Raw genomic sequence first — 27,269 nt, 5'->3', positions numbered from 1 at the left:
GACCTCCTTAACTGTGAGGTGTAATTTAACTTGAATAAATGGATTTTTTCCTGAACTTCTGAAATCGCTAAAGAATTCTCCTTAGCTTTACACATAAGATAGTATGAGACAAAATACATACTTTGGTTCGGATCAGGTTGAAAGCTAACCTGTCAGTATTTCTTGTTAGTCTGTAAGATAGAACATTTTTATATGGTCCTGTCAGTAAAATGAACAATTCAACAATAAAGGTAAATCATTATAGAAAGCAAATAGAAAGAGAATGATCTTTCCACAAAAAAAAAAAAAAATCAACAAATGATTCATAAGCAATGACAAAATCATTACCTCTGCTCTCTGTGTTCTGGGAAAGGCAGTTGACTTTTCTATGGCATAGACATCCACCAGGTAAAGACATGCTCCTTGCTCCCGGTCCAGGATGGCTGCAGTCTGAATGATGCCACTCCGTCGTCCAATAGTAAAGAGCCGTCCAACAGTTTTTTCCTCGCAACGGACTGAGACAATATAATACTCCACTGGGGCTTCGGATCCTCTAGGGCTAGCTGCTTCTATTGATATCACATTGGTGCCAATGGGTTCTCCTTCCTTCAAAATGGTTATATATTTGGGTTGTGTAAAAACAGGTCCATCAAGGCCCTGCAGAATGACGGTCAATTCAGTGGTTGATTTCCTCCTTTCAGGGCCAAGGTCTGTTGCTGAAACTATGAGATTATAGATCAGCTGAGAAGGCACCAGCGCTGAAGCCACTCTCAGGTCCCCACTATAGCGATCCACAATGAAGGTGTCTGTGTCACCATTGACGATCTCATACTCCACCTCTCCATTCGCCCCTTCATCTGGGTCAGCAGCCATGATTGTGGTCAGAACAGAACCAATCACAGCCGAAGGGTCTGCCGCCAGGGCATTTTGTGATATAAACATTGGAACATTGTCATTGAGGTCTGTAACCAAAATAGTCACGTTTTTCAAAGCATATCGTCTAGTTTCTATAGGCACAGCTTGATCATTGGCTTTAACGGTTAACTCAAAGAGATTAGCAAATTCCCGATCTATCTCAGCATTAGTATAAATAGTGCCTTTGACTTCATCTATGCCAAAGTGGTTGCCCCGTGGCATCTGCTGGATGATTGTATAGGAGAGTTGCCCATTAATGTCTGCATCGGGGTCATGTGCAGTCACAGAAATGACAGATGTTCCAATGGGGATGTTCTCAACAATAGACTTGAAAATATCCCCCGGAGGGAAGGTAGGAGGATTGTCATTGAAGTCTCTCACGTGTATAACCACCGACATTGTAGATGAACGTGGAGGCCTTCCTTGGTCTTTTGCTGTTATATTTAATTTGTACAAAGACTGTGTTTCAAAGTCCAATTTTTTGGCAAGAAAAATACTCCCAGTGTTTGGGCTAATGCTGAAAGTTCCATGGTTGTTAGTCCCAGTGATACTATAATGTAAGTCAGCATTGTCACCTGAATCTGAATCAGTTGCAGTAACAGAGGACACGAGTTCACCGATTCTCATGTTTTCCAAAACATCAACGAATAGTGTTGATTTAGGGAAAGAAGGGGTATTGTCATTTTCATCTAAAATATCAATATTTAAGGTACAGGTCGAATTGAGGGAGACTGCTCCTGAATCCACTGCTTGAATTACAAGGGAATAGGCAGGTGTGGCTTCATAGTCTAACCTGCCAATCAGTGTCACCTGACCAGAGGTGCTGTCTATAGCAAACTGTCTTTCTTCATTTCCTTTTATTACAGAATAGTGAATAAGTCCGTTACTACCTTCATCAACATCTGAGGCAGATACTCTTAAAACCTGTGTCAGGTTGGCTGCTGACTCTGATATTGTAGCTTGGTAAAAGTCTTTTAAAAATTTGGGAGCATTATCATTTATATCCTTCATGTAAACATGTACCGTGGCCTGATCCTTAAGAGGCTGAGGGAGCCCCTGATCTGTTGCGATGACTGTAAAGCTAAACACCGCAGTCCCCCTCCTCCTCATAAGAGACTCCCTGTCAAACTGATGGGTATTTGTAATTTCCCCACTAATTGCATGCAACTCAAAATCTGGCTGCACCATTTCAAAAGAATACCTTACTTCTCCATTTGGCCCAAAGTCTTTATCTATAGCACTTACTTTGCCCACAAACGACCCAGGTCTCTGTTCTTCTTCAAAGTAAAATGTGTAATTGGTACTGTTAAAAAGAGGTCTGTTATCATTTACATCTTCTAAAATTACAGTAACATTCACAGTAGCACTAAGGGGTTCCACCGCTCTGTCAGAAGCAACAACTAGTAAAACATATCTGTCTTGAAGTTCACGGTCCAGTTCACTTTTTATATACAATTGACCATCTGGGAAAATGCCGAAAGCATCCCCGGTATTGCCTTCAGCAATGCTGTACGCAATTTCACCATTTGCTCCCGAATCCTTATCAAAAGCTTGCACTTTAAAGAATCGAGAATTCACAGGTTCTGACTCAGAAAGGGTGACCTCATAAGAAAGCTGGTCAAACACTGGTGGGTTGTCATTTACATCATGGACATAAACTGTTAAGATGAAACTAGAGGAGAGCTGGGGAACACCCATATCAGATGCTAAGATCTCTATCTGGTAGGAACCAGCATGAACATCCAGGGGTCCAAGCAGACTAATATTACCATTCCTTTCATTGATAGTAAAGAGATTCTTGGGGTTTTGCTTCAGGCTATAGAGTACCATGCCATTGACACCTTCATCGGGGTCCACAGCTTTGGCTTGGAAAATGCTGTGACCTGCCTGCCAATTTTCCACCACATTCACACTCTCTACTGCCTGAAGGAAATGGGGAGAGTTGTCATTCAAATCCTTAACTGTTATGTTAACCATAGAGTCTCCAGTCACTGTGCCCCCACTGGCTACTACTTTCAGCTGATAAAAGGATTGCTCTTCTCTGTCAATCACACTTGCTGTGGTAAGCTGCCCAGTAACCTGGTTGATAGCAAACATACCTTTCTGATCCCCGGTAGTAATGAGATAACTGATGTTGGAATTGAGATCCATGGTGGATGCGGACACACTACCCACATGATATCCCAGGGCCACATTCTCAAAGACCACGAAGCTGTAGGCAGCCTGGCTGAATACAGGCGGGTTGTCTTGAGTGTCCAACACAGTGATGGTTACTATCGCCTGGTTGGGAGACTGCAAATTGCCACCATCAGTAGCCACTATTTGCAACTGGTAAGCAGTTTTTTCTTCTCTGTCTAGGGCCATTCTTGTAGAAATAACCCCACTCTGAGCATTGACCTGAAACCGAGACCTGTCCCCAGCTGATATACTATATTTGATGGTTCCATTGAGACCCAAGTCTGGGTCAGTGGCAGACACCGTGGTGATGTAGCTACCTCCAGGCTCATTCTCCTGAATATGAGCAAAATATTGGACTGGGTAAAACACAGGGCTGTTGTCGTTAATATCCAGGAGGCTCACATTTATGCGAACCATTGATGACTGGGGAGGTGACCCCAGATCTGTGGCCAGAACCAACAGGGAGTAGAAAGCTTGTTCCTCCCTGTCCAAGGAAGAGATAGTACTCAACCTCCCAGACACAGGATCCAGGCGAAAGGACCTCTGGTCGGTCTCAGCTTCCTGTAGGGAGAATCGCACTGTCCCATTGTCACCCAGGTCCCCATCGGTTGCCCCAAACACCAGTAGTTCAGTCCCGGTAGGCGCATTCTCAACGACAGACACATTATATCCTTCTGGCTGGCTAAACACTGGCTTCTCATCATTCACATCCAAGAGAGTCACAACAAGCTGGGCATAGGAAACCTTGGGGTGAACCCCCTGGTCCCGAGCACTGATATTCAGTACAATCTGGGAAGCAAGTTCACGGTCCAAGCCCCCAGCAAGCCCCGTGGTCACTAGACCACTGTGTTCACTGATGTGGAACCAACCCAGTCCATTACCAGAGACGATGCTGTAACGCAGGTTAGCATTGAGACCAGAATCGCCGTCAGTGGCGGACACTCCACTCACATAGCTTCCCGGGGGCGCCTCCTCGCTCAGGTTCACTCTGTACACTTGCTGTGCAAACACAGGAGGGTGGTCATTGATGTCATTGACGAAAATCACCAAACTCGCCACGGAAGAGCGCGCCTGAACCGCTGCGCCAGGGGGCGCCCCGTAGTTATCTGAGACAGAAACTGTCAGGTTGTAAGAAGGGATGCGCTCCCGGTCTAGGGCGCTGGCAACTTTGATGAGACTCAGGTTCGGCACTTTGCTGCTCTGCACCTCAAAGTGGCGCTGCTCGTTGCCCCCAAGGATCTGCACGGAGATGTTCCCGTTGGCCGCTGGGGAGTCTGCGTCCGTCACGGTGAGCAGAGCCACCACCGTGCCCACTTGAGCATTCTCATCTACCGAGGCGTAGCGCGAGGTGGCAGGGAAGTAGCGGAATTTTACCACGGGGTCATTGTCGTTGACGTCCAGCAGCTGAATCAGCGCCTCGGCACGCCCCGTGAGGGAAGGAACGCCTCGGTCCATAGCCTGCACCGTAAGCGAGTACTGGCGCCGGGCCTCGAAGTCCAAGGGCTCCCGCACCGTGATGAGCCCCGTTTCGGGGTCCATTTGGAAGGGGGTCCCCTCGTCCTGAAGCCGATAGCGGATATCCGCGTTGGTGCCCTCGTCCGCGTCCGCCGCCGCCACCTGGAGGACGCTGGAGCCCACCGCGGCGTCCTCAGGCACCCCCGCCTGGTAGTGGGAACTGCCAAAAACCGGGGGGTTGTCATTAATGTCCTGCACAGTCACGTTTACCTGAAGGTAGCCCCGCCGCTTGGGCTCGCCCTTGTCCTCCACTTCCACCAACAGCTGGTACTGCGGTGTGACCTCGCGGTCCAGCCCGCCCTTGGACACCAGGTGCAGGAACGCGCCCTCGCCGCTCGGGTTCAGGGTGATATCCAGGCGGAAGCGACCCGCCTCGTTGCCCTGGATGATGCGATAGGACCGGTGGTCAACGCCATTGGAGCCGATGTCCGAGTCGGTGGCGGTATCCAAGATGACTTGCCGCCCGCTGCTACTGTCCTCCTTGAAACTGACCACAATCGAGGGTTCTGGGAAGACCGGGGCGTTGTCATTGAGGTCCCGAACCAACACCCGCACTTCGGTGGGGTAGGTGGGTGAGCTGGAAAGAACCACCAGGTTGATCACGTCGCTGGGCAGGCTCTCGCGGTCGATGGTCGCAGTGGTGTACAGGGCCCCGGTGCTACTGTTTATAGCAAACAGGGCGTGGCTTTCGCTGAGCCTGTAGGTGAAGCCTGGGCGCGTCTGGATGGTACCCACCAGTGTGCCGGGAGGTTGCTCCTCCAGCACCTGAAATACCTGGCGCTGCTCCGCCCCGCTGACCCGGGCGGGCCCCGGGAGCAGTGACAGCAGCCAAAAGACACGAAGGAGCTGAAGTAATGTTAAAGTGGGCAGCGGGAGCCACGGGCGGCCAGGAGCCCTGTCTGCTGCCAAGTCCATGGTCTTGGCTCCCTGGAACGGAGTGATAAAGAGAAGGAAGAGGTGAGGCCAAAAAAAAAAAAGTGATAATGACAGGGATCAAGTAGCACCAGCAGACATGCAGCCGATGGCTCTGAGAGCTCTGCTATTTCAAAGAACTTCCAGTCCAGAAGAAGCAATTCGCACGAGCAAAAGCCTCCAGGTAGCCATTTGGACGCTTAGTGAGGGAAGAGATGCCTTGAGGAAAAGCGGCAGGGCATTCCTCGGGCACTTACTCCTGCTTGTGGACGAGTTCCCAGAGCAGTTTCTCCAGTCTCCTATATTTCCCCCTTCACTTTATTTTCGAATCCGGAGAGTCTGAGCGTTTTCGCCGGGGGTGGATAGGAGTTGGAAGAAGTTGCCTGTATTTAAGGTATAGGAAGAATTACCTCAAACTATTATCTTCAGAAACTTTAAAACTTACCCAAGGCGAAGAAACTGAGGAAGGAAGGACAAACTTCCGCAGCGGTGTGGAGAGAACAACTGCGCACTGGGGAGGGGACGATGGGGAACCGAGGATTATCGAATTCCTTTTCCAAAAGCTGGAGACAAGGAGTTTCCTCGAGTTCCCCTCTCCTCAAGAACAAGGCTGCAAAGCCCTTCAGCAGGGCTGCAGAAGTGGCGCGGAGGCCCAGGCGGCGGCGTCTAAGCTCGGGCAGCCAGCAAACTGCATTCCAAACGCTCGCGGGGCGCTCTGGAGCGCTCAGCTCCGTCCCTTCTCCTCCAGGAGGAGCTGCCGCCGCCCCTGCTGCCGTTTCCAGCCCTTAGGCGGGCACAGGCAAAATCCAGCGCTCCTCAGCATTTTTTTTTTTTTTTTTTTACCTCTGCCGGGACGCCTGCCGACCCATTATTTGTACATCCAAATCAAGCGCAGGTCCCCCTTTCTTCTCGGCCTCGCCGGCGTCGGGCAGGAGCAGCGCGCTGTCCCCGCGTCCCCTCCCCTCACCATGCCAGGGGACTCCTCCGGCAGTCCCAGTCAGAAGCCCACTCTAGTGCGCCTCGCCCCTGACCTCTTGCCCTTTGGTTTTATTGTCCCGTGTCAGTTTCACTTTGTAATCCACAAGGCTTTTTGTTTGGGGCGGGGTAGGGTGGTGGCGATCGGTCCCCCTTTTCTTCTGCACTGTTGACGGTGGAGGCGGGGAAGTCGGCGCTGGACTGTGGCGGCGCCTCCAGCAGCTCCGGACGGCGGCTGTCAGCGCTCTCCCTCTCGCCTGCCCGGGCTGAAGGTTGCAGCACCGCTGTGGAGCTGGAGCTCCGCGAGCCCCTCTCAACCTCCGGCTGGTCCCTCTCACTCTCCCCGCCCCTTCCCCGCCGCACACGCGCGCGCGCGCACACACACACACACACACCGCGCCGCCGAAACACAAACAGAGGGGGAGGGAAGACCGCGAGCTGAGCAGGACTCAGAAACTTTGCTCGCCACTCATTGATCCCCGCACTTTAGTTCAGCCGGACTCCCCCTGGCTCCCGGTGCTGTCACCTACCGCCCCTCCCTCGCCCCAGCCCCATTGGACCCGAGCTGAAGCGGCCCCGCCTGGCACTCCTACAGCCAGCGCGCTCCGACTTTTTCGGCCTCCGACTGGCTTCTCCGGATGCTAATCACTCCAGCCTCCCGGAGGACGGTAGGCGGTCGGGTGTGGGAGACCGGCGAGTAGGAGGCGCTAAGAAAGGGAGGGTGAGGGCTAGGGGGGTGATTCCCTCCCCTCTTTTTCTTTCTTTCTTTCTTTTTTTTCTTTTTGGTCAAATCTTGGCCGGCATCTGAGCAATAACAGCAAAAAGCTGCTGCCGAATAGATGGGGGTGGGGTCAGGTTTGCAGATAAATAACTTTAGGGACCGGGTCTAGGGGAAGACCGTTAGGTTGTTATGCTAGTAATAACTCAAGGGTAAGGGGGTCGAGAGAAATAAAAGAAAGGCAGGGGGTGAGGGTCTGTTAGAGCGGGAGGAAGGATTAAGCAAAGCCTGTCTGGGAATGCAAAGCGCAGATTTGCTTTAACCGTTTCCTGCCCTTTCCCTTTCGAAGGGAAGGAAGGGAGCTGCTGTACAATAAGATCCAACAGCATCCAAACCGAACCTTCCCTATTCCTTCTCTGTCTACAGAGCGAGCCAACTGCGGTCCAGGTCTAACCCTAAACCTGTCTCCATTCGCCCCTCCCCTACCTCCAGGTGAGTAGGGGCACCAAGGCCTGGGCACCAACTGCACTTTGGATTTCCTATAGGAAAAGCCGGAGGAACTCCTGTTTTGTTTCCTTTCCCAAAGTTTGGAATTTTGATCTTTGTTGGGAGTATTGCCCTCTAGCCATTTTCTAGCCAAAGAAATCCTGACGAAATGGTTTCTTTCTGTTTTGGTTTAATTTTTGTCTGGGGGATAGGTAGATATGAGAAAAATTGAAATGAATAGAATGAAATTTAAATTTTAAAATTATCCACGTGCCACTCGAGGCACTCAGATTAACTCCCCTGCTATATACTGTGGCTGATTTTTCGGTATCATGCAGCATTTCAAAGGTGGGGGGGGGAGGTGAATAGGATTCAGGTCAGTATTATTTCCCCTTTAAGGAAAACCGCTTAGAAAATAAGAATTTAAGCCAAGTAATGCAAATATAGGGCGTAAGTCATACATTTCATCCACAGTGACCCCCTCCAAATTTAAAATTTCTGAGCTGGGAGATGATTTAGCCATGAGTAAATACTGCCCTCTGCTGTTTTCTTTCAGTCTTACATCTTTAGTCGTCTGGTTTCTTGTTTAAAACTAAAGGCAGAGACTAGAAGGATCTGGTTACAAGGCGAATTCCTCCTTCTTGCCTAGGGATAGTTGCAGAGAAAAAAGATCTTTGGGGATCTCCTAGTGCCTTTCTTTACTTAGGTAAAAAAAAATTTTTTTAACCAATAAGGCAGACAGCAAATCCAGGTCCTCTCATCCAGACAGCCTATAACCCAAAATTGATATATGTAAATCTGAATGGTAAAAAACATTATCAACAATTCCTTTGTTTAGAACATTTACTTCCGCGGTTTTCTATACCATATATACCAATATACATATATACACAGTATATATGATGAGTGAATTGGAAAAGGACAAGAAAGTATTTCATCATTTTTGTATTTTCAGCCCATGAAAATTGTAAAAGCATTGAAAGTTATTCTTTTAAAAGAGATATTTAAAAGTGTTTTCTCAAAACTCATGTTTCTGCCAATAAATTTTGGATTTTATTTTGATGTAATTTAACCCACAAAGATTTGTATATTTACAAAGTGAAACCAGAAATTTTCACAAACCATGGCTATGATATGTGATTTTGAGAATATTAGGGTTTTTGTTTGTTATTGTTTACTAATGCGTAACAGTTCAATCATTTGGGTAGGAAAGAGTAGAAAGAGAGCATTTAGTTCTTCTCGGAGATCAGGTATACTTTTTTCTGTTTTCCTGTTTGTTTGGAGAGCCTGTGGGATAATCTTCATATTTAGTCTCAAGAACATTAATATTAAATCTGCATCATTTATGAGTGAATTTAGTTTGGCGGTCATGGGTTAACATTCATTTTGTGGAATAGGAGGAAGTGTAATATATATATTTTTAATTAAAAAATTCAAGATATGACAAAGCTAAGTAATACAAAAAATGTATATATATTCAAGATGTAAAATCATTTTTTTGAACAATTCTGAAAGAATATAAAAAATGATTTGGACAATGACATGTTTGTATAAATAAATGGAAACCTTCCATGATAACTAAAGTAACATCTTCATTTATAGATAAAACCTACACATAAAATTGCAATCTATTACACATAGGTGTGTAATTTAATGTATGGTTCAGAGAATGGTTTTAATAAAAGACAAACAATGAAGCTTTCCTTATATTTAATTTTTCTTCTTTGGATTTCAGAAGTTGTAGTGTGTATATATATATATACATATAAAATATATATATTATATATATAAATAATAAATAAATATAAATATATAAATATATATTCATTTTGTTGTGGGCATCCTTACTTTTCATTACTCATTATATATATAAGTAAGGATGCCCACAACAAAATGAAATAAAGATGTATTGTAAACTGTATGGGTGAAAAAAGCAAATTTTATTTTTGTTTTTCCATTGAAAGCTTATCTATTTTAAGAAAGGGATTACTTTTTGAAAGCTTTCAAAAAACTTGAAATTATATGCTTCTAAAAGAGAAGACATTCATCAGTTTTAATAGACTGTGGGGAAAAATTTTATTTTTTGTGTCCAGACTTGAAAGGAGCTAGAATTTTAAAGCATACAGTAAAAAATAAAAAGATTTTGTGACAATCTATTATCCTAATGTGTACACAGTTACCATCATTACTTTATTAAAGGTCTGAAATCACTTTTTTTCATGTTTTAGACCCTAGGTGAAGAAGCTTAGGTATATAATTCATTGGGAACATTGTCACAGAAAAGGATTCTCCCTCTGCTCCTTCCTTTTCTGCCCTCTTCTTTCCTCTCTTCTCCTCTTCCATACCTTCTTTCTTCCCTTCTCTCTTCTTCTTTTCCTCTCCCTTCTCTCCCTATTTTCTCTTCCACTTCCTTTCCCTCTCCTTTCTCCTCCTCTCCTTTCCTCTTTTCTCTTCCTTTCCAATTCCTGCCCTTCTCTTCCCTTATCTCCATTCCCCTCCTTTCTCTCCCCTCCCATCCTTCCCCTCCCATCCTTCACTTTACACTTTACTATATTTTGCTCACCTTACCTTATTCTACCTTACTCTTTTCTCTCCTTAGCATTCTTCACTTCTGTTACAGGACTCCAAGAGGCAAACATTCTAATAAGTGGAATGTGTACTTTTTGGTTTTATGTTTTTGCAAAATATGTATTATTTTGTTGTACTGTATTTTTGACTGAGATAAATCATTTGGGTTATATGGTGTATGTGTCTCATCCTGTTTTTTATCTTTTTCACCAAGTGCTATTTTTAAGGTTTATACATGTTGTAAGTGTACTGCTAGATTGTTTCTGACTTCTGCGGTTTTACAGTAACATATGTATCCATTTCTCTTAACCTGTCTACTTACATGGTTATAGACATCCAGTTTGCCTTCAACTCCCTGACATCACAGATTAATCTGCAGTGAACATCCTTGCAATTTGTCCCCAAAAGGCAGTGAATATTTTGGGGAGAGAATCCCAGGGACGGGGGAGCCTGGTGGGCTGCAGTCCATGAGGTCGCTGAGGGTCAGACGCGAATGAGCGACTTCATTTTCACTTTTCACTTTCATGCATTGGAGAAGGAAATGGCAACCCACTCCAGCGTTCTTGCCTGGAGAACCCCAGGGACGGGAGAGCCTGGTGGGCTGCCGTCTATGGGGTCGCACAGAGTCGGCCACGACTGAAGCGACTTAGCATAGCATAGCATAGTGGGGAATGGAAGATGCCTTTATCACATATCGGAAATGAATTGCTGATTGTTAAACAAGAGAGAATTAAGTTTGTAGGATACAGTATTTTGGAGCAAGATGTGAATTGATCCTAGAATTGGGAAGCATGAAGTTCAGAGATGGCAAACTTTTAGCAAGGGTTAGATATCTGAAGTTAGTAGACTGTACTTTTTGCTTAGTGGCAGATTGTCTCTTGGTATCATTGACACAAGTGGGGTAGGATTTTTGTCCTTATTTATTTTATTTTTCTTACTCTTATATCTGACTCTTTTGCTTTCCAACTTCTTCTGCTAAATGTTTAACTCAGTATTTTAAAGTTTCTTATTTCCTGATAAATATATTGCTATAAATTTCCCTCGAAGTACTGTACTAGCTGTACTCCACAAAATATTAATTATAAAATGCTACATGCAATGATTTCATTTTTATGCACTTAAATTTTTAGTAAATTTATTTTATAGTTTCCTCTGTAGCACAAGATTATTTATTAATATATATATTTATAAATATGTATAGAGTAATAAAGAGCCCTCTCCTTCAGCAACCCTACTGCCTTTCACCACCTTCCCTGGTACCCAAAATCTATATCCCTTTGTTGGTATTTATTCATTGTGTTATATTCAAACTATCTGTGATAGGAAGGGAAAGTACCTGCCATCTTCAAGGAATCCTACCATTTAAAGGACAAGGAATACTCATGTGAAGGAATATATGATAGCAATGAAAAGTGCTCAATTTTAATTTTTAAGTGATTTCTATCTATTTCTGCTTCCCACTCTTTGCATCTCCTCCTTTTTAAAAGTTGACTGTAAACCATTTTTTAATTGCAAATTTGCTGAACATATTCCAAACGAAACAGTAACTATGCATGTCTAAGAATGTAGTATGTGGGTGTCCCACAATCGTTTTTAGACAAATTCCAAAATAAAGTGTTAAGTCTCAAAAAACAAAACAAAGCAAAAGTACCTGTGATAAAAAGAAGTCTACAGTTTCTTTCCTCTCTTATCTTCAGTTCAGTTCAGTTGCTCAGTCATGTCCGACTCTTTGCAACCCCATGAATAGCAGCACGCCAGGCCTCCCTGTCCATCAACAACTCCCAGAGTTCACTCAGACTCACGTCCATCCAGTCAGTGATGCCATCCAGCCATCTCATCCTCTGTTGTCCCCTTCTCCTCCTGCCCACAATCCCTCCCAGTATCAGAGTCTTTTCCAATGAGTCAACTCTTCACATGAGGTGGCCAAAGTACTGGAGTTTCAGCTTTAGCATCCTTCCTTCCAAAGAAATCCCAGGGCTGATCTCCTTCAGAATGGACTGGTAGGATCTCCTTGCAGTCCAAGGGACTCTCAAGAGTCTTCTGCAACACTACAGTTCAAAAGCATCAATTCTTTGGCGCTCAGCCTTCTTCACAGTCCAACTCTCACATCCATATATGACCACAGGAAAAACCATAGCCTTAACTAGACGGACCTTTGTTGGCAAAGTAATGTCTCTGCTTTTGAATATGCTATCTAGGTTGGTCATAACTTTCCTTCCAAGGAGTAAGCGTCTTTTAATTTCATGGCTGCAGTCACTATCTGCAGTGATTTTGGAGCCCAGAAAAATAAAGTCTGACACTGTTTCCACTGTTTCCTCATCTATTTCCCATGAAGTGGTAGGACTGGATGCCATGATCTTCGTTTTCTGAATGTTGAGCTTTAAGCCAACTTTTTCACTCTCCTCTCTCACTTTCATCAAGAGGCTTTTCAGTTCCTCTTCACTTTCTGCCATAAGGGTGGTGTCATCTGCATATCTGAGGCTATTGGTATTTCTCCCGGCAATCTTGATTCCAGCTTGTGTTAACCCACTTCAATCAGTCTTACCCAAAGCAATCCAATGAAATTTTTCTTATCAGAATCTCAGTTGATCATGTCCTTCTCCTTGATTAACTTTACTCATTTCCCTTCCTCGATGCCATCCTGCCTCATCTTTTCAGTCTTAGATGTTTTACTGTGTAGCAAGCACTCTAGGGTTCATGGGACAAATAGTCACCATCACCATCTGTTCTCTAACCTCTGTCTCTTGGTGATCTCATCCTATATCAAGACTTCAAATAAGTTGATTACACTCAGAAAAGAATGTGAACTCTGCAGTTCTTGGATTCAATGTTCTGTCCACATCCATGAAATTGTTTGTTAACTATGCTATTCAGATCTTATATATCATTACTGACTTTCTGTTAGCTTCATGTATTGATCCTAAAAGTGGCATGGAGGCATGTTAAATCTGCATTTGTGACTGCAAATTTAAATATCCTTGTAGTTATGTAGCTATTCTTGTTTTGCATGTTAAGACATTTTAATATATATTTTATATTTTATTTATTCTTCATGTTGTACATTTTATATTTGTAAATGCACACATATATATAATTTATATATTCATCATGAATTAAACATTTCCTAATTAAGATTTGATTTTCTTTATCCCAAATAATGTACTTTTCCTTAAAGTCTGCTTTAGTCTGATACAAGTACAGGTAACCAGCATTCTTTGTTACTATCATGACAGATTTTATTTTTTTCCCATCCTTTCACCTTCTATTATCTGTACCCTAATGTTTTAAAAGTCTTTTGGACCCAGAATTAAATTTGAAAATGCATTCACTTTTTTAAAAATTTATTCACACTTAATATTTATACTTAAATTCTGTTTAAATCTGCTATCTAACTTTGTGTTTTGCTATTTTCCTCTAGTTTTATCTTTTGTTTATCTCTATGCTTCTTACCTGTTTTTAATTAATTAGGTATTTTTTTCACTTTCTGCTACTACTTTGAGTGATATATGCTCTGTTTTAGCTATTTTCCTTTTACTTCAAGAAATTACAAAATTATTCTTCTCAAAGTCTAAAATAATTCAATACCTTACAAAAAAGGAGAGTTCTTCAACAATACGTTTTAAATATACATTGGTTTACTTCTCAACTTACATCTTAATTTGGTATTGTTTTTTAATTCTTTTATTTAAATTTTAATCTTGCATAACATTTTTATTTTTTAAAAAGCAATAATGTAACGCAGTTTGTTGCATTTCAATATTTCTTCTGTCACAAACATCCTATCCTGGATCTCCTGTATTTTGTCTGCAATATGTTTTTTAGAATTTCGTTTTGGAATGGGAAGCTATTGGTAGAAACCCTTAATAGTGCCCCTGTTCTTGAAATACTTTTTCTTAAAAGATAAATTTATAAATTCAAAATTAATTAGAGTCATTTAGACATAAATTTTTTGTCACATGCCATACTAGTGCAAATATGAAAAAAGATATTTAAAGAAATAAATTAGGGTATTTCTAATATTACACATTGATATTTTAATTCACATGAATTTTTTCAGAATCATCATTAAATTTATCAGCACAATTTAATTATACAGAAGTTGGACTCCATTTTACTGTCAATCTAATTCCTATTTTTCTTAATTTTTCGTTCAAGGTAATTTTTGATTTTTTTCATTGATTCTCCTTGAAATGGCTCTTTTTTATGTTTTGCAGTTTTGATTTTTATTTATATGTAGGTGTAAAATGTTTTTTAATCGTAGTTGGAAATTGAAGTCTTCATAATGCAAATCATACTTTCATTATTTCTGAAAAGTGGCAGCCTTTATATTTGTTTTTGCAGGTCTTACTCTTGGTTTTGTTCTCCTTGTTCTTCCTCCTGGAACTATACTTAGAGACACATTAGAACTTCACATGATATCTTGTAAATCTCAATATCAACTTAATATCTTCTCTTTTATTTTCTCCATGCTTAATTTTGAATATCTTTTTCTGAATTGTTTTCTAGTTACTAATTCTGTCTTTAGCTGTGTCTGCTAAGTTGCTTCAGTTGTGTCTGACTCTATGTGACCCTATGGACTGTGACCCACCAGACTCCTCTGTCCATGGGGATTCTCCATGCAAGAATACTGAAGTGGGTTGCCATGCTGTTCTCAAGGGGATCTTCCCTATGTCTAACCTACTTTTAAACTCATCTACTTACTATCAGTTTAATTACAGAATTCTTACACCTTAACATCTTGATGTATTTTGAAGTTAGCTATCCCCTGCAGACCTGGAGAAGGAAATGGCAACCCACTTCAGTATTCTTGCCTGAAGAATCCCCATGGACAGAGGAGCCTGGCAGGCTACAGTCCATGGGGTCACAAGAGTCAGACACGACTTAGTGACTAAACCACCACTATCCCCGTCAGATATTTTCAAGCTTGTTTTTCCTTCCTTGGAACATGTTAAACATAGATTTTGGTGTTATTTAGATAGGTATCTGAAGATTCCCGTATCAGACATATTTAATCATGTTTATGCTTTTCATTTTTATTGCTAGTTTTAGCTCATAGTAAATTGTTTCCTCGTGTGATTAGTTACATTTGAAAATAAACTGATCATTTTAATTGGTAAATTCTTTGTGCTATTCCTTGAAGCTTAGGATTGGTGTGCTCCCATAAAGAAGAGCTGATTATACTTCCATTAGGTGCTTGTGGGTTACTATTAGTCTGCAACAACTACTGTTTTCTTTGAAGCTAAGATGCCAACAACAGAAGAGCAACATTTTTATGAATCACTAAGTAATGCTGCCAAGTAAACCATAAAAAAAAAATATGTTCTCATCACTTTGGACTTTTATGTAAAGACAGCATATACTCATTTAGCTTGTTGTCATGTCATTCTTCTCTATGTATAAAAAGGAAAGTATAAGCAAAATAAATTGAACAAGGCACTCTCAGATCCTTTTCACACTGAAAATCTAGCTCAAAGATGTATAGCATTTATTGAAAAAGTATTCCATTTTGCTTCTGACTTTTTCTAACATACTAAAACTGCTTGTTTGATGTTCATGTGTAGTCAATAATAGTTAAGTCACAATTGCTACCAGGCTTTTTTCCGATATGATATACATCCTAACTACTAAATGTTAAAATAGGACCCAAAAAAGTAGAATCTTAGAACAATTAAATATAGTGAATTTACAACTTGAGGGTTTTTTTTTTTTCCTGTACCTCTTCAGTAATGTGGGGGCTTCCCTGATAGCTCAGTTGGTAAAGAATCTGCCTGCAATGCAGGAGGCCCTGGTTCAATTCCTGGGTTGGGAAGATCTACTGGAGAAGGGATAGGCTACCACCCACCCCAATATTCTTGGGGACTTCCCTGGTGGCTCAGACAATAAAGCATCTGCCTACAATAAGGGAGATCCAGGTTCAAACCCTGGGTTGGGAAGATCTCCTAGAGAAGGAAGTGGCAACCCACTCCAGTATTCTTGCCTGGAAAATCCCATGGACGGAGGAGCCTGGTAAGCTACACTTCATGGGGTCGCTAAGAGTTGGACATGACTGAGCAACTTTCCTTTCCTTTCCTTTACTTTCCTCAGCTGGCAAAGAATCTGCCTGCAATGTGGGAGACCTGGGTTTGACTCCTGGGTTAGAAAGATCCCCTGGAGAAGGGAAAGGCTACCCACTTCAGTATTCTGGCCTGGAGAATTCCATTCACTGTATAGTCCATGGGGTCACAGAGTCGGACACAACTGAGCGACTTTCAGTAATGTGATTTTGAGTGCTGCCTTATGCCTTCAACTTCTCCATACTTCAGTCTAATAATTGCCAAGACAATTTTATTTTCAGTTTTTTTGGAGAAGGCAAGGTGACTAGGTATATCTGGTTATGAAGATAACTAATTATCTTAACATTGGACTTAGGAGCTCCAGCTTTAATAAGAAAAGTTCCCTATTAAAGCCCACATCCTCTGACAGCTTAAAAGTCAAAACCATATTAGTTAAATTTGGCAAATATCCTTAGGGCCAAAGCTACTTCAGTGTTGGATTTTCCTCTATGGGTTCTCATCTAGACTAGAATGGTAATTCCTGACTATCATATCATGTTAGCTCTTTGATCTTTTAAGAAACTATTTTAAAATTTAGTAATTTTAGTGGTTTTGAGTGGTAAATAATAGCCTAGCATATTACCAGAATAGGAAGTCTATTTACCTTATTTCTTCAAATAGTTTCCTTTTACCTTTTGTTTTTCCTCCTTTGGGAAATTTTACTATTTGATACTTACCCATAAGTCAGGTCTCTTTAGCTTTTCTTGAGGTTTTCTAGAAAATTTCTCTATCTGATGTTCCAACTTAACGAATTTGATATTCAGGTATATTCAATATATCACTGTTTACTCTTTTGTACTCTTTATATTGGGCTTTCCTGGTAGTTCAGAAGGTAAAGAATCTGCCTTTACATTAATGCCATGATTTGATTCTTGGGTCATGAAGATACCCTGGAGAAGAGAATGGCTACCCTCTCTAGTATTCTACTCAATTTTTTTCATACTAACCAAATAATTATACTTCATTCATTTTAAAGTGAATTTTAATTCTTTTATATTGACAATATCTGTGCATTGATTATCTATCTGTGCTGCTCTTTACTTGCTTGCAAAGCTGTGTCTGAGTCTTTGCAACCCCATGGAATACTGGAGTGGTTGCCATTTCCTTCTCTAAGGGATATTCCCAACCTAGGGGCATATTCTTTACTGCTGAGCCATCAAGGAAGCCCCTATCTGTGCTGAGGAGTGATCAAAGGCCAGACCTCAGTCTGTGAGTTTAAAGTCGGGTTTGGCAATTTTTTTCTATAAAAGAGAAAATTGTAAATACTTTAGGTTTTGAAAGTCAGACAGTCTCTGTCACACCATTTAAACTTTCCCTATAATGTGATAGCAGCTATAGATAATGCGGAAATTATTAGGGATGATTGTGTTCCAATAAAAATTTATTTACAAAAACAGGAACTAGGCTCAATTTGGCCTTCAGGCTGTCATTTGCTGACCACTGTTTTAGTGCATAGGAGATAAGCTTGGTACTGAAATCTCTATCAGATGACCATTGCTGATCATTCCCATTTGTAATCTTTTTTTTTTTTTCACCTATATAGGTACATGTATATAAAGTCAGTATTTTCAATATGATTCAAGATTTCTGTATGTTTTACAAAAACTGCTTTTCTTACCTTCTGACCTTTTGTGATCTTAAATTTAAAACTTTGAGGTATAGTATAATTGGGAAGTGACAATCTCCCTAAATTGTAATCTACAGTCTTAGAGTAAGAGTAAGACAGGATATTCAATACCTAAGGGCAACTCTTCAGAGTGTACTTACTTCATGAGAACACTGATGTCTTGGCTGCTGCTACCAATTTCTGCAGGGAAGCAGGCAATAATAGCCTCAAGGCAACATAGAGTAGAAGCAAAAGCTATTTTTTCCCTAAACATTCATTCTTTCTAGTCTTTATAAAAATTTTCTGGCCCTTATTATTGATACTTAGCTTTTTCCTTTCATTTTCCATATCTCTTTTTTATAATATATATATACATATACATACAAATAATATATAATATATATGTTTACCTATTTTTTTTTCTGGACGGTGTTCAATTTCCAAAGATTATGGAACCACAAGTGTATGTAAATAAATCTGAAACTACATGATGGAAACCAAAATCATATTCTGTAATATCACACTTATGAGAGAAACCAAATGAAGGGTTAGCTTTAGAATCCTTCATAATATAGTACATGTGAGTATGTGAGCAAACCCACTGGAATGGAAATTGCTTATACTAAATGTGAGACTAGGTTTCTGAATATTGTGGCATTTGCCACAAACTAGTAATTACGTACCATAATTTGGAGAAACTGCTCAAACAACTGTTTGTGACAATCTACTTTTTTGTTGAAATGTATAATATATCATGGATTGGTTATATTTTAATTTTTATTAGGTATAGGTATACTGTTTATCTCAAACTAAAAATATATAAATATGGGTAATAGTTAATGGTTTCGTTAACATAAAAATGAACCTGATGTTGAATTTCATGCTGGAATATAAAGAGAATTAAGGAAATAGATACCTCTAATATGTATAGATAAATGTCTTAGAGAAGTGTCAAATAAAATGGTATGATATACAGTGTAGTTTTACTAGACTTTGAACATATGAAAACATTGAAAATACAGGACAATTTAAGCTATAACTTCCATCTATACTATGGGTATGGAGAATTAGGAGAATCTTACCAGAAGTGTTGATTCTAATGAAACAAATAATCTTCACTCACAGCTAACATGTTATCTTATTCTGTGTTTTACCTTTATTTGAGATGATGAAATACAGACTACTATAAGACACCTTTGTGTTATTGCCAAATGAGCATATTCCCTTGCCATTATAATAATTGTACATAAATTTTTATTGGATGAATAATATATATAATATGAATAGGCCAAAAGTTATTAATTTTTCCTTCAATGTTGACCTTCAGGATTTTTTCAGGTTAATTTGCTATTAAATTCATGCTTTGATAATTATTATCCACTTATCAAAACAAAATTTATTGAAAACTGTGTATCAGGTACTTTAAAAGCTACAGAGGTGAGACAGTGGTGAATCAAACAGACATAGCTTCTGCATAGTTAATCAAATTGCAGAAATTTTTTAAAAAATTTAAACTTTTAAGGACCCTTTTTACTTATTGCCAAGTTGCCTTCCAGAAAAAATCTATCAGTTTGTAATTGAAACCAAAGTATATCAGAGTTGTCCTCCCAGAAAAACAAAGAAATACATTTGAATATAATATGTCTTAAATCCTGGTTTATTTACAGGGGGTTAAAAGATGTCTTCTTCTATCATATATTTCTATTATATTCATAAATTAGCTATTTGTTTTCATTTTTTAAGCAATTATTATTTGTTGTCAATTTAATCAGTTTGGGTCTCAAATCTATTTTTCAATTGTTGCTGCTATTGTTACTAAATCAATTTATTTTCCTGTATAAACACCTACCTTTGTTTTAACTTTGTAATTCTGTCCTTTATCCAGAGACTAAAATAATTATTGATGAAACTTTAATTCTAGTTTCCTCTTTCTGCTCTTCCTTCTATTAAATACTTCTTTATCCTAATTATATCAAATAGCACAATGCCACCAGAGCAGGGACAATAAAACATTTTCTTTTCTCTAAAGGTAGCATGATGTCTGAAATTCAGATAGCATTCAGCAAATGTCTGCCCAATTTCATCCCCGATAGGATGCCTAAAATTAAAAATACATTTATAATCTTAAAAAGCAGTAATAAGTGGTTCGAATGGTACAGTTTAAAACAATGTTTTCTAAAATGTGGTAAAGGGTGGTACTCACAGATAATTCCAGGAGGCTCAGAAGAGGATATTGAACAGCAAAAAAAAAAAAAAATCAAAACACTAAGGTGCATGCTGTGGCTTGACATTCATCTTCCATTCAAACCTTCCAGTCTACCTGTAGTATGCACTTCTAGAGGCTTTTCTTCAGACAGCCTCTCAGCCATGGTTGTTCATACAATGGTCCTCTGTTTAAATGCAACCACTTGGAGTCTGTTAGGTAAACATGGGCAGAGGCCATCTTCATTCTACTTGAGCCTGTTTTCTGCCAGCCAGCACAGCTTTGAATGAAGGTCCACACTGGTGTGCCGGTGTCCAATCCATATGTATAGAGAAGTAATAGTTGCATCATTTGCAGTTACCACAATTTCTAACCGCTGGATCTCAGTTACTTGTTGGTGTTGGTGAAGTTAATTATTCTAGTGGTGGACTCCTGTTTTCCACCTTGCTGATTGTGGCAGAATCCATGGTGCTCATGGTGGGGCACTTCTGTTTCTATCACCATGCCTGCTACAAATCTGAGAGCATCTAACTCCCTGAATGTTCTTCCTGAAACAGCTATACTGTCTAATAGTCCCTGTAACTCGATGTTGACTGACACAATCACAAATTATAAAAATCATTCCACTTCCATTTCTCTTTAAAATGAAGGAGAAATTCTATGATTGGAATTAGACTATTACCTCCTATTTAACATCACGTATCTTTCTTTTGAATAGAGTGTTCTAAGTGAATAGACACATACGACAAACATAATTCATGGAGATTTGATTAACATGAGACTGTTTGAACACAGTATAGGTTCTCCTTAATGAAGAAGATTAAAGTCTAAAATGTCAGAAGTAATGAGCACAATATAATTGGAAAAAAAAAAAACCTTAGAACTTGGTGTATACTAGAGGACAAAGGAAAAATAACAGAGGATCTCAGTAGTACTTACGCATTTGATATTTTATGGTACTCAGAGCCCTTATTAAAAGAAAGAGTGCATTATCTGTACTATTTAGCTGGAATATTCCAGATGTCTCTAGTCTTTATAAACATATCACAACATCTTAATTCTGTGTTTATTTGAATTGCTCCTTAGTCATGTCTCTTTTTCATTCCATTCTTAATCACTGAGTCTGTGATTAAAAATGGCAAACATGTGTTTTAAGAGAAACTAAGCTGTGATTTCAGTTGTGGGTAGTAATTTCAGAGTGGCAGAACACATTAACCCCTTCCTTTCCACCCTACACATGAATGTATAACAAGACAAAGGAAACAGGAAACACAAATAAACCAGCAAAGCATAGAAAAATGAACTACTTTTCAGTTCAAATGCTTTGTATGGTTTCGCCAGCAGAGGATGAAATGGTTGAAAGGCATCACTGACTCAATGGACATGAGTTTGAGCAAATTCCAGGAGATAGTAAAGGACAGGGAAGCCAGGCAGGTTACAGTCCATGGGATCTCAAAGAGTCAGACATGACTTAGCCACTAAATAACAACAACTGAGGAGAGGTTTCTGAAGGAACAAACAAAAGAAAAGTGACAGTTAAATATTTATAAAACAGTGTTCGGCTAAAATAACACAAGCAATCACAAATAGGATACTATTGTGGTTAAGACTTGATTTTTGCTCTCAAAGAAAGATCAGTTTTAGAATCTGACAATCATTGGATTCTACTGACTCTGCTTTCTTCTCTCTTCAGGGTCAAGTGTAAGTCATTTCACCATTCCATGACGGACTTCTTCATTTGTAAATAAGAGAAATCAGCTCATGAGTTAACTCTAAGTTGATTATCATCTGCCAGAATATGAGATATATGTCAATTTAATTAGAAAAGGTTCTAGATAAAAGTTAAATACTGTTAATCATATCTATACTGGCAAAATATTGAAAACATAATTTCAATTTTCATGGAAAGGAAACAATTTTATTCATTTAAAAACAGCATTGAAAGTGCAAGTGTGAAAGTGTTAGTTGCTCAGTTGTGTCCGACTCTTTGCAACCCCATGGACTGTAGACTACCAGTTCCTTCTGTCCAGGGAATTCTCCAGACAAGAATACTGCATTAGATTTATGGAGTGTCATGAATTATGGTAAATTTCTAAAACCTTGGAGCAAAAAATAAAAAATATATAAAATAAATGCATTTGAATATTGATGGGTAAGGTCAAATATTATTGTATGGCTGTGTGAAAGACAATACTAATTGTGTATTTATTTTTAAATAAATCTAAGTTCAATGGAGTAGATTCAGACAGAACAATCTGTTAAAAAACTTGATTAAAAAAATATCCTGTATAAAGTTGAAGCAAAGTCTATTTAAGTAATACATAGACAAATATAGTAACACATAGACAAATATTTCAGAAAATCTAAAAGTTTTGTTGGCTCCAAATTTTAAAAAACACATTTAAAGAAATTCTAATGTCATGTTACTACTTTCAGTGAAACCATATATGTCCCTGAATTGCTATACTGCAACCAAAATGCTACTGTATAGTCCTATCACTAAATTTTTTGGGGAGTCGATATATTAAATTGAACAATATTTTATAAAAGTATTTTTTTGCTTTTGATTCAGGAAACTGGTAGTAAGATGTTTACATCAATCATGTTAAGTCATAGTCCAAACTGATCTCCAGCAGGGCTGAGAAATGTTATTTTTTCATTTTTAAAGAACTTTTTTTTGAAAAAAAAAAAGAAAAAAGCTCTATGATTTGAAATAAGCATCTTTGCTTTGATAACTTGTGTTTCGTCTTTGCCTGTTGAAGGGTATGTTATGATGATTGCCTTATTGTAGACTCCTGCTTGCAAATGGTAAATCTGTCTCTGTTTTTCATCCCTTTTTGATGATTGCATTTATCAAATAGTTACATAACTCAAGATGGTAAATTGATGCCGTTAAGAAGATTGAATAAGATGATGTAACTGCCATACTGATTCATAGCCAGTTGTTTATGTCTATAATAATTTTGGCAAAGTTTGCAATAATTTTGCTTGTTTGCAGTGTTCTGTATTATTAATAGCACAGTTTTGTGCTCAGTGAATTCTAATCCTTACAGCCCACCAGATATCTCTCAGAATAAAGTGCTTTCTTTCCTATCTGTCCTGAAGGTAGATTGTGATTTTCAGATTGATTGATTGATTTAATGAATGATGGTGGAGAGCTGTACCTTCCATGCTGGAAGACAGAAGTAGAGATAATGCTTGTAAATTACTTAGTGTAAGGAAGAGTTCAATAAATGTTAGCTATTTTTCCCTATTTATGTGACAGAATTCAGTAGGAGTGCTCATTTAGAACAAATGAATAAAATCAATCACAGAAGTTATGTTCAGTCTTTAAATTAAAAAGAACATAGTAAAACTCAATGTATTAGTTATCTGCTGCTGCTTAACAGTGATACTACAAACTTGGTGACTTAGAACCACACACATTCATTTCTTCTCTGGGAGCAGTTTAATTGAGTCCTCCGGTTTAGGATCTTTCAAAGTTGCAATCAGAGTCTTGGCCAAGTGGTGGTCTCATCTGAGGCTCAGTGGGGAGGGATCAACTTCTTCACTCACAGTGTTATTGGCAGAATTCAGTCCCCTTCAGTTTGCCAGAGTGAGGACCTCCGTTCTCTTCTTTCTCTGAGCTGGAGGCCACCTTCAGCTTCTTGTCACGTGCTCTTCTCCACACAGCAGCTCACAAACATGGCAGCCTGTGTCTTCAAACCCAGCCAAAGAAAGACAGAGTCTCTTAGCAAGATGAGTAACAATCTTTTGGAGTGTATACGCATAATCTAGTACATCAGATCACCTTTGGCATATTCTGTTGGTTAAAAGCAGTTCATGAGTCCCACCTACACTAGAGGGGAGGGTACCAGACAAAGCATCAGCATCAATAGCAGAGGGCATGATGATGGGTACTACCTTAAAAGTCTGCTGACTATACTCCCTAAGAACAAAAATTACAAAGTGGTGGCTGTACTTCATTGTTTAAATTCATTAATTTCCTTCTTGCTTGCTGCCCTTACATAATAAAAGATAATTTTTTTCTAATTAAAGCACTTGAGAAAAAAAGCAATATTGTAATTTTTTAAGCACTATAGCATTGGAAGGAGATTAGTATCTTGGGTTTGCATGAAACTTCAGAGTTCACAATGTACTAATATTTATAAATATTATTATTTCAGACTAGAAAATGGAGAGTAGAACTGATACCAATTTCAAGATTACAACTCAGAGTTTAGATTCCATGTGAAGCCTTGATTATAGCATCCTGCTGTGTATCTGTTGATGAGTTCAATATGCGCCTCTCTCGATTCTGGCTATTTTTAAAAATAGCTTTCTTAGTTAAAAATAATTCATATTGGATAGGGTGATGCATAGGGGAGTGGGCAGTGGCCAGCTTTCACTGTAGCCAGACAAGCTGTTGGGGCAGGAGAATCAAGTGTAGAGAGCACTATATCTTGGTCATCAAGATGAAAGGTGCCATAGGTCAACCGGGAAATGTAGGTACACCAAGCATGAATGAAACTGGTGACACAGATCATTTCATTTCTTTGTTTGAAATACTTGGTACGAACCATTTTCTAGAGCATGTCTACAAGCACTGTGTGTGAAAGATCTGGCGATCAAGAGACTATTTTCATAGAGGACATACAAACCAGAACTCCATGTACAGCTTGAAAATACAACTGTCTTCTAATCTCAAAGCTGCTTTGCTCTTAACTAAGTCTGTAGGACTTCTCTGGTAGTTCTGGTGAACCTGCCTGCAAGGCAGGAGACCCCAGTTCGATCCCTGTGTTGGGAAGATCCCCTGGAGGTGGAAATGGCAACCCACTGTAGTATTGTTGCCTGGAGAGCCCCATGGACAGAGGAGCCTGTCAGGCTACAGTCCATGGGGTCGCAAAGAGTTAGACATGGTGACTAACATTTTGACTTGCAAGACTGTATCTCCTTCCCCAGAAGTAAACAGATGGCACCCGTTCTTCTTATAGGCCTTTTTCTCTGGAATAGTCTCTACTTGAAGTATTCTCTTCCTGGTTGTGAAGCAGAAGTTACTCCGTGTGTATGAGTAGCCACCTTATAACTCTTCATTAACGTGGTTCAGAGTAACATTCATATGGTAATAACTTTATGAAGATGACACACTTAAGTCTATAGGGTTATCACTGATAATTCTCAAGGTGATGACTGTCCATGATGAGGTTTGATATTCTGTCTTTTACTCACTAGTTGATCCCAACTCAGGTCAACCGGATATTCAGAGAGCATTTGAAAAATGCAGGTGGAACCATAAACATAGTTGTTACAAATTTATGTATCCATGGAGAGTTGCAAAAGCAACCCTTCTAAAACCAAAGACTGCAATACTGTATAAAAAGATATTTAGCTTTATGAAAGAAAGATGCTTGACAGTGTTAGTGCATGCACTTTGTGTTTGTTTGATAAATATAAGTTAGAAGATCCTATGTATTTAGTTTTTCTCCATGAAATCCTTCTGTATGTGATGAACTCCTAGAAGAGATGCTATCTCATACAAAGAAACTTGATGAACACCATGATAAAAGTCTTCAGGTTACAGAATTTCAGTGTTTAAACTCCAATGTGCAAAGAGCTTATAAACTGTCATTCCTGTGCCTGCAAGGAAAGGAAGAACAGTCTGAAAATCAGTGACTTTTCTTGGACTCATCAGAGACCTGAGATTATAAGGAAATTTGTTACCCTCAAATCTGGAGAGACAGGTAAATTCAGAGAGTCACAGATGAGATCTACTTACCTAGGGCAGAAGCTGCTGGAGTCATAAACTGGTAAGGACACTTAAATGATGATTTTGATGAATTGCTGGAGGCTGAGTGTGGACTAGGATGAAAGTTTTTCCATAGGTTTGGAAAAACCCATGGGGGCTGTGGTCTTGGACTGACCCCAGTACATCCCCAGGTTTTATCTCTAGGAGCCCCACTGGGCTTTCATAATGCACATGCAAATTCTCTATCTTTGTGATTCTGGCAGGAGGAGAGGAAGAGTAATCATTGTGTGAGAAGTCCAGAGGATCCTCCATAACAAAAGCCACTTTTCAGGGGGAAAAGATTTTACCCAGAGCCTTATCCCAGGCAGCCAAAGGGAATTCTGCCTGACCCAGGTCACTCTTACCTCCCTGTCTAACCTAAAGTGTGGAGAGAAGCTAAACAATGATTGTAGAAACACCAGTCGAGGTCTAAGGTCTTAGCTCAGAGCTGCAGGTGCACTGGAAGACTGAGATTGAATCATAAGATGACAGTATGAATCTCCTGCCCCACAACATATCACCCCACACTGGATTCCAGTAAAATGGTGCAATGCAGCTGACAGAGCTGTGAGTTGCAGATGTTCCCTGAGGAGAGCATACTGAGGGAAGCCCAGAGTGGGCAAGGGAGACACAAATTAGGACAGTAGAGGAATATAAAGCCACTGGCCTCAACAGCTACTGCAGGCATTAATTAATAAGCAACTCCTATTCAGATTAGCATAAACCCTCATGCTAATGGCCTATTTACTTTAAAACCTATTCTCCAATACAGCATCACTGGCATTTAACAAAAAACTACAAGGTATACCAAAAGTCAATAAAAAGATCTGAAGAGGCAAAGCAAGCATCAATGCCAGACTCAGACAAGGCACAAATATCGGAATTACTGAAGAGAGAACTTAAAATAACTATGAATTATATGTGTTCCAATTGAAAAAGGACAATAACCGAGGATAGACAAATAATGTAAGCAGACAGACAGAGACTGTAAGAATGTATCAAAAGGAAGTGCTCAGTATCAAAGACAGTATTCTAGAAATGGAGATGCTTTAAGTGTCTCATCAGTATGGACACAACTGAAGAAGGATTTGGTGAGTTTCATTGACCAATAGAAACTTCCCAAACTGAAATGCATAGAATAAAAAGAATTAAACAAGTAGAAACTCCATGAACTTGGGGCATTTCTAAAAATAGCATTTGCATATCAGGAATGCCAGAATGAGAAGAAAGAGAATATGAGAACAAAAGAAATATTTGAAATAATAAAGGGCAAAATATTTCCTAAATTAATAGCAGACACCAAGCTACAGATCCAGGAAGCTCAGAGAATAACAGGTTAAACACAAAACAAACAAACT

The 27,269-nt window shown here is 39.8% G+C and overlaps 1 protein-coding gene and 1 long non-coding RNA gene across 4 annotated transcripts in view; one reads left to right on the top strand and one right to left on the bottom strand.

Annotated features, from left to right (window-relative positions):
• Window positions 1–6,949, bottom strand: part of FAT4 (FAT atypical cadherin 4) — a 193,450-nt gene extending 186,501 nt beyond the window's left edge. For both annotated transcript variants that reach the window (XM_070386498.1, XM_070386497.1), the window contains exon 1: window positions 328–6,949. In XM_070386498.1, coding sequence (XP_070242599.1) covers window positions 328–5,502 — 5,175 coding nt within the window. In that variant the 5' untranslated portion in view covers window positions 5,503–6,949. The remainder of the gene's footprint in view (window positions 1–327) is intronic.
• Window position 6,950: 1 nt separating this feature from the next.
• Window positions 6,951–27,269, top strand: part of LOC138991494 (uncharacterized) — a 237,689-nt gene continuing 217,370 nt past the window's right edge. The window contains exons 1-2 of one of the 2 annotated variants that reach the window (XR_011467462.1): window positions 6,951–7,142; window positions 7,542–7,684. This is a non-coding gene — a long non-coding RNA (uncharacterized lncRNA). The remainder of the gene's footprint in view (window positions 7,143–7,541; window positions 7,685–27,269) is intronic. The other variant, XR_011467463.1, reaches the window with a different exon arrangement.

Source organism: Bos mutus, chromosome 17 (assembly GCF_027580195.1).
Source record: "Bos mutus isolate GX-2022 chromosome 17, NWIPB_WYAK_1.1, whole genome shotgun sequence".
Taxonomy (NCBI): domain Eukaryota; kingdom Metazoa; phylum Chordata; class Mammalia; order Artiodactyla; family Bovidae; genus Bos; species Bos mutus.
This window is presented reverse-complemented; position numbering and strand designations above follow the sequence as displayed.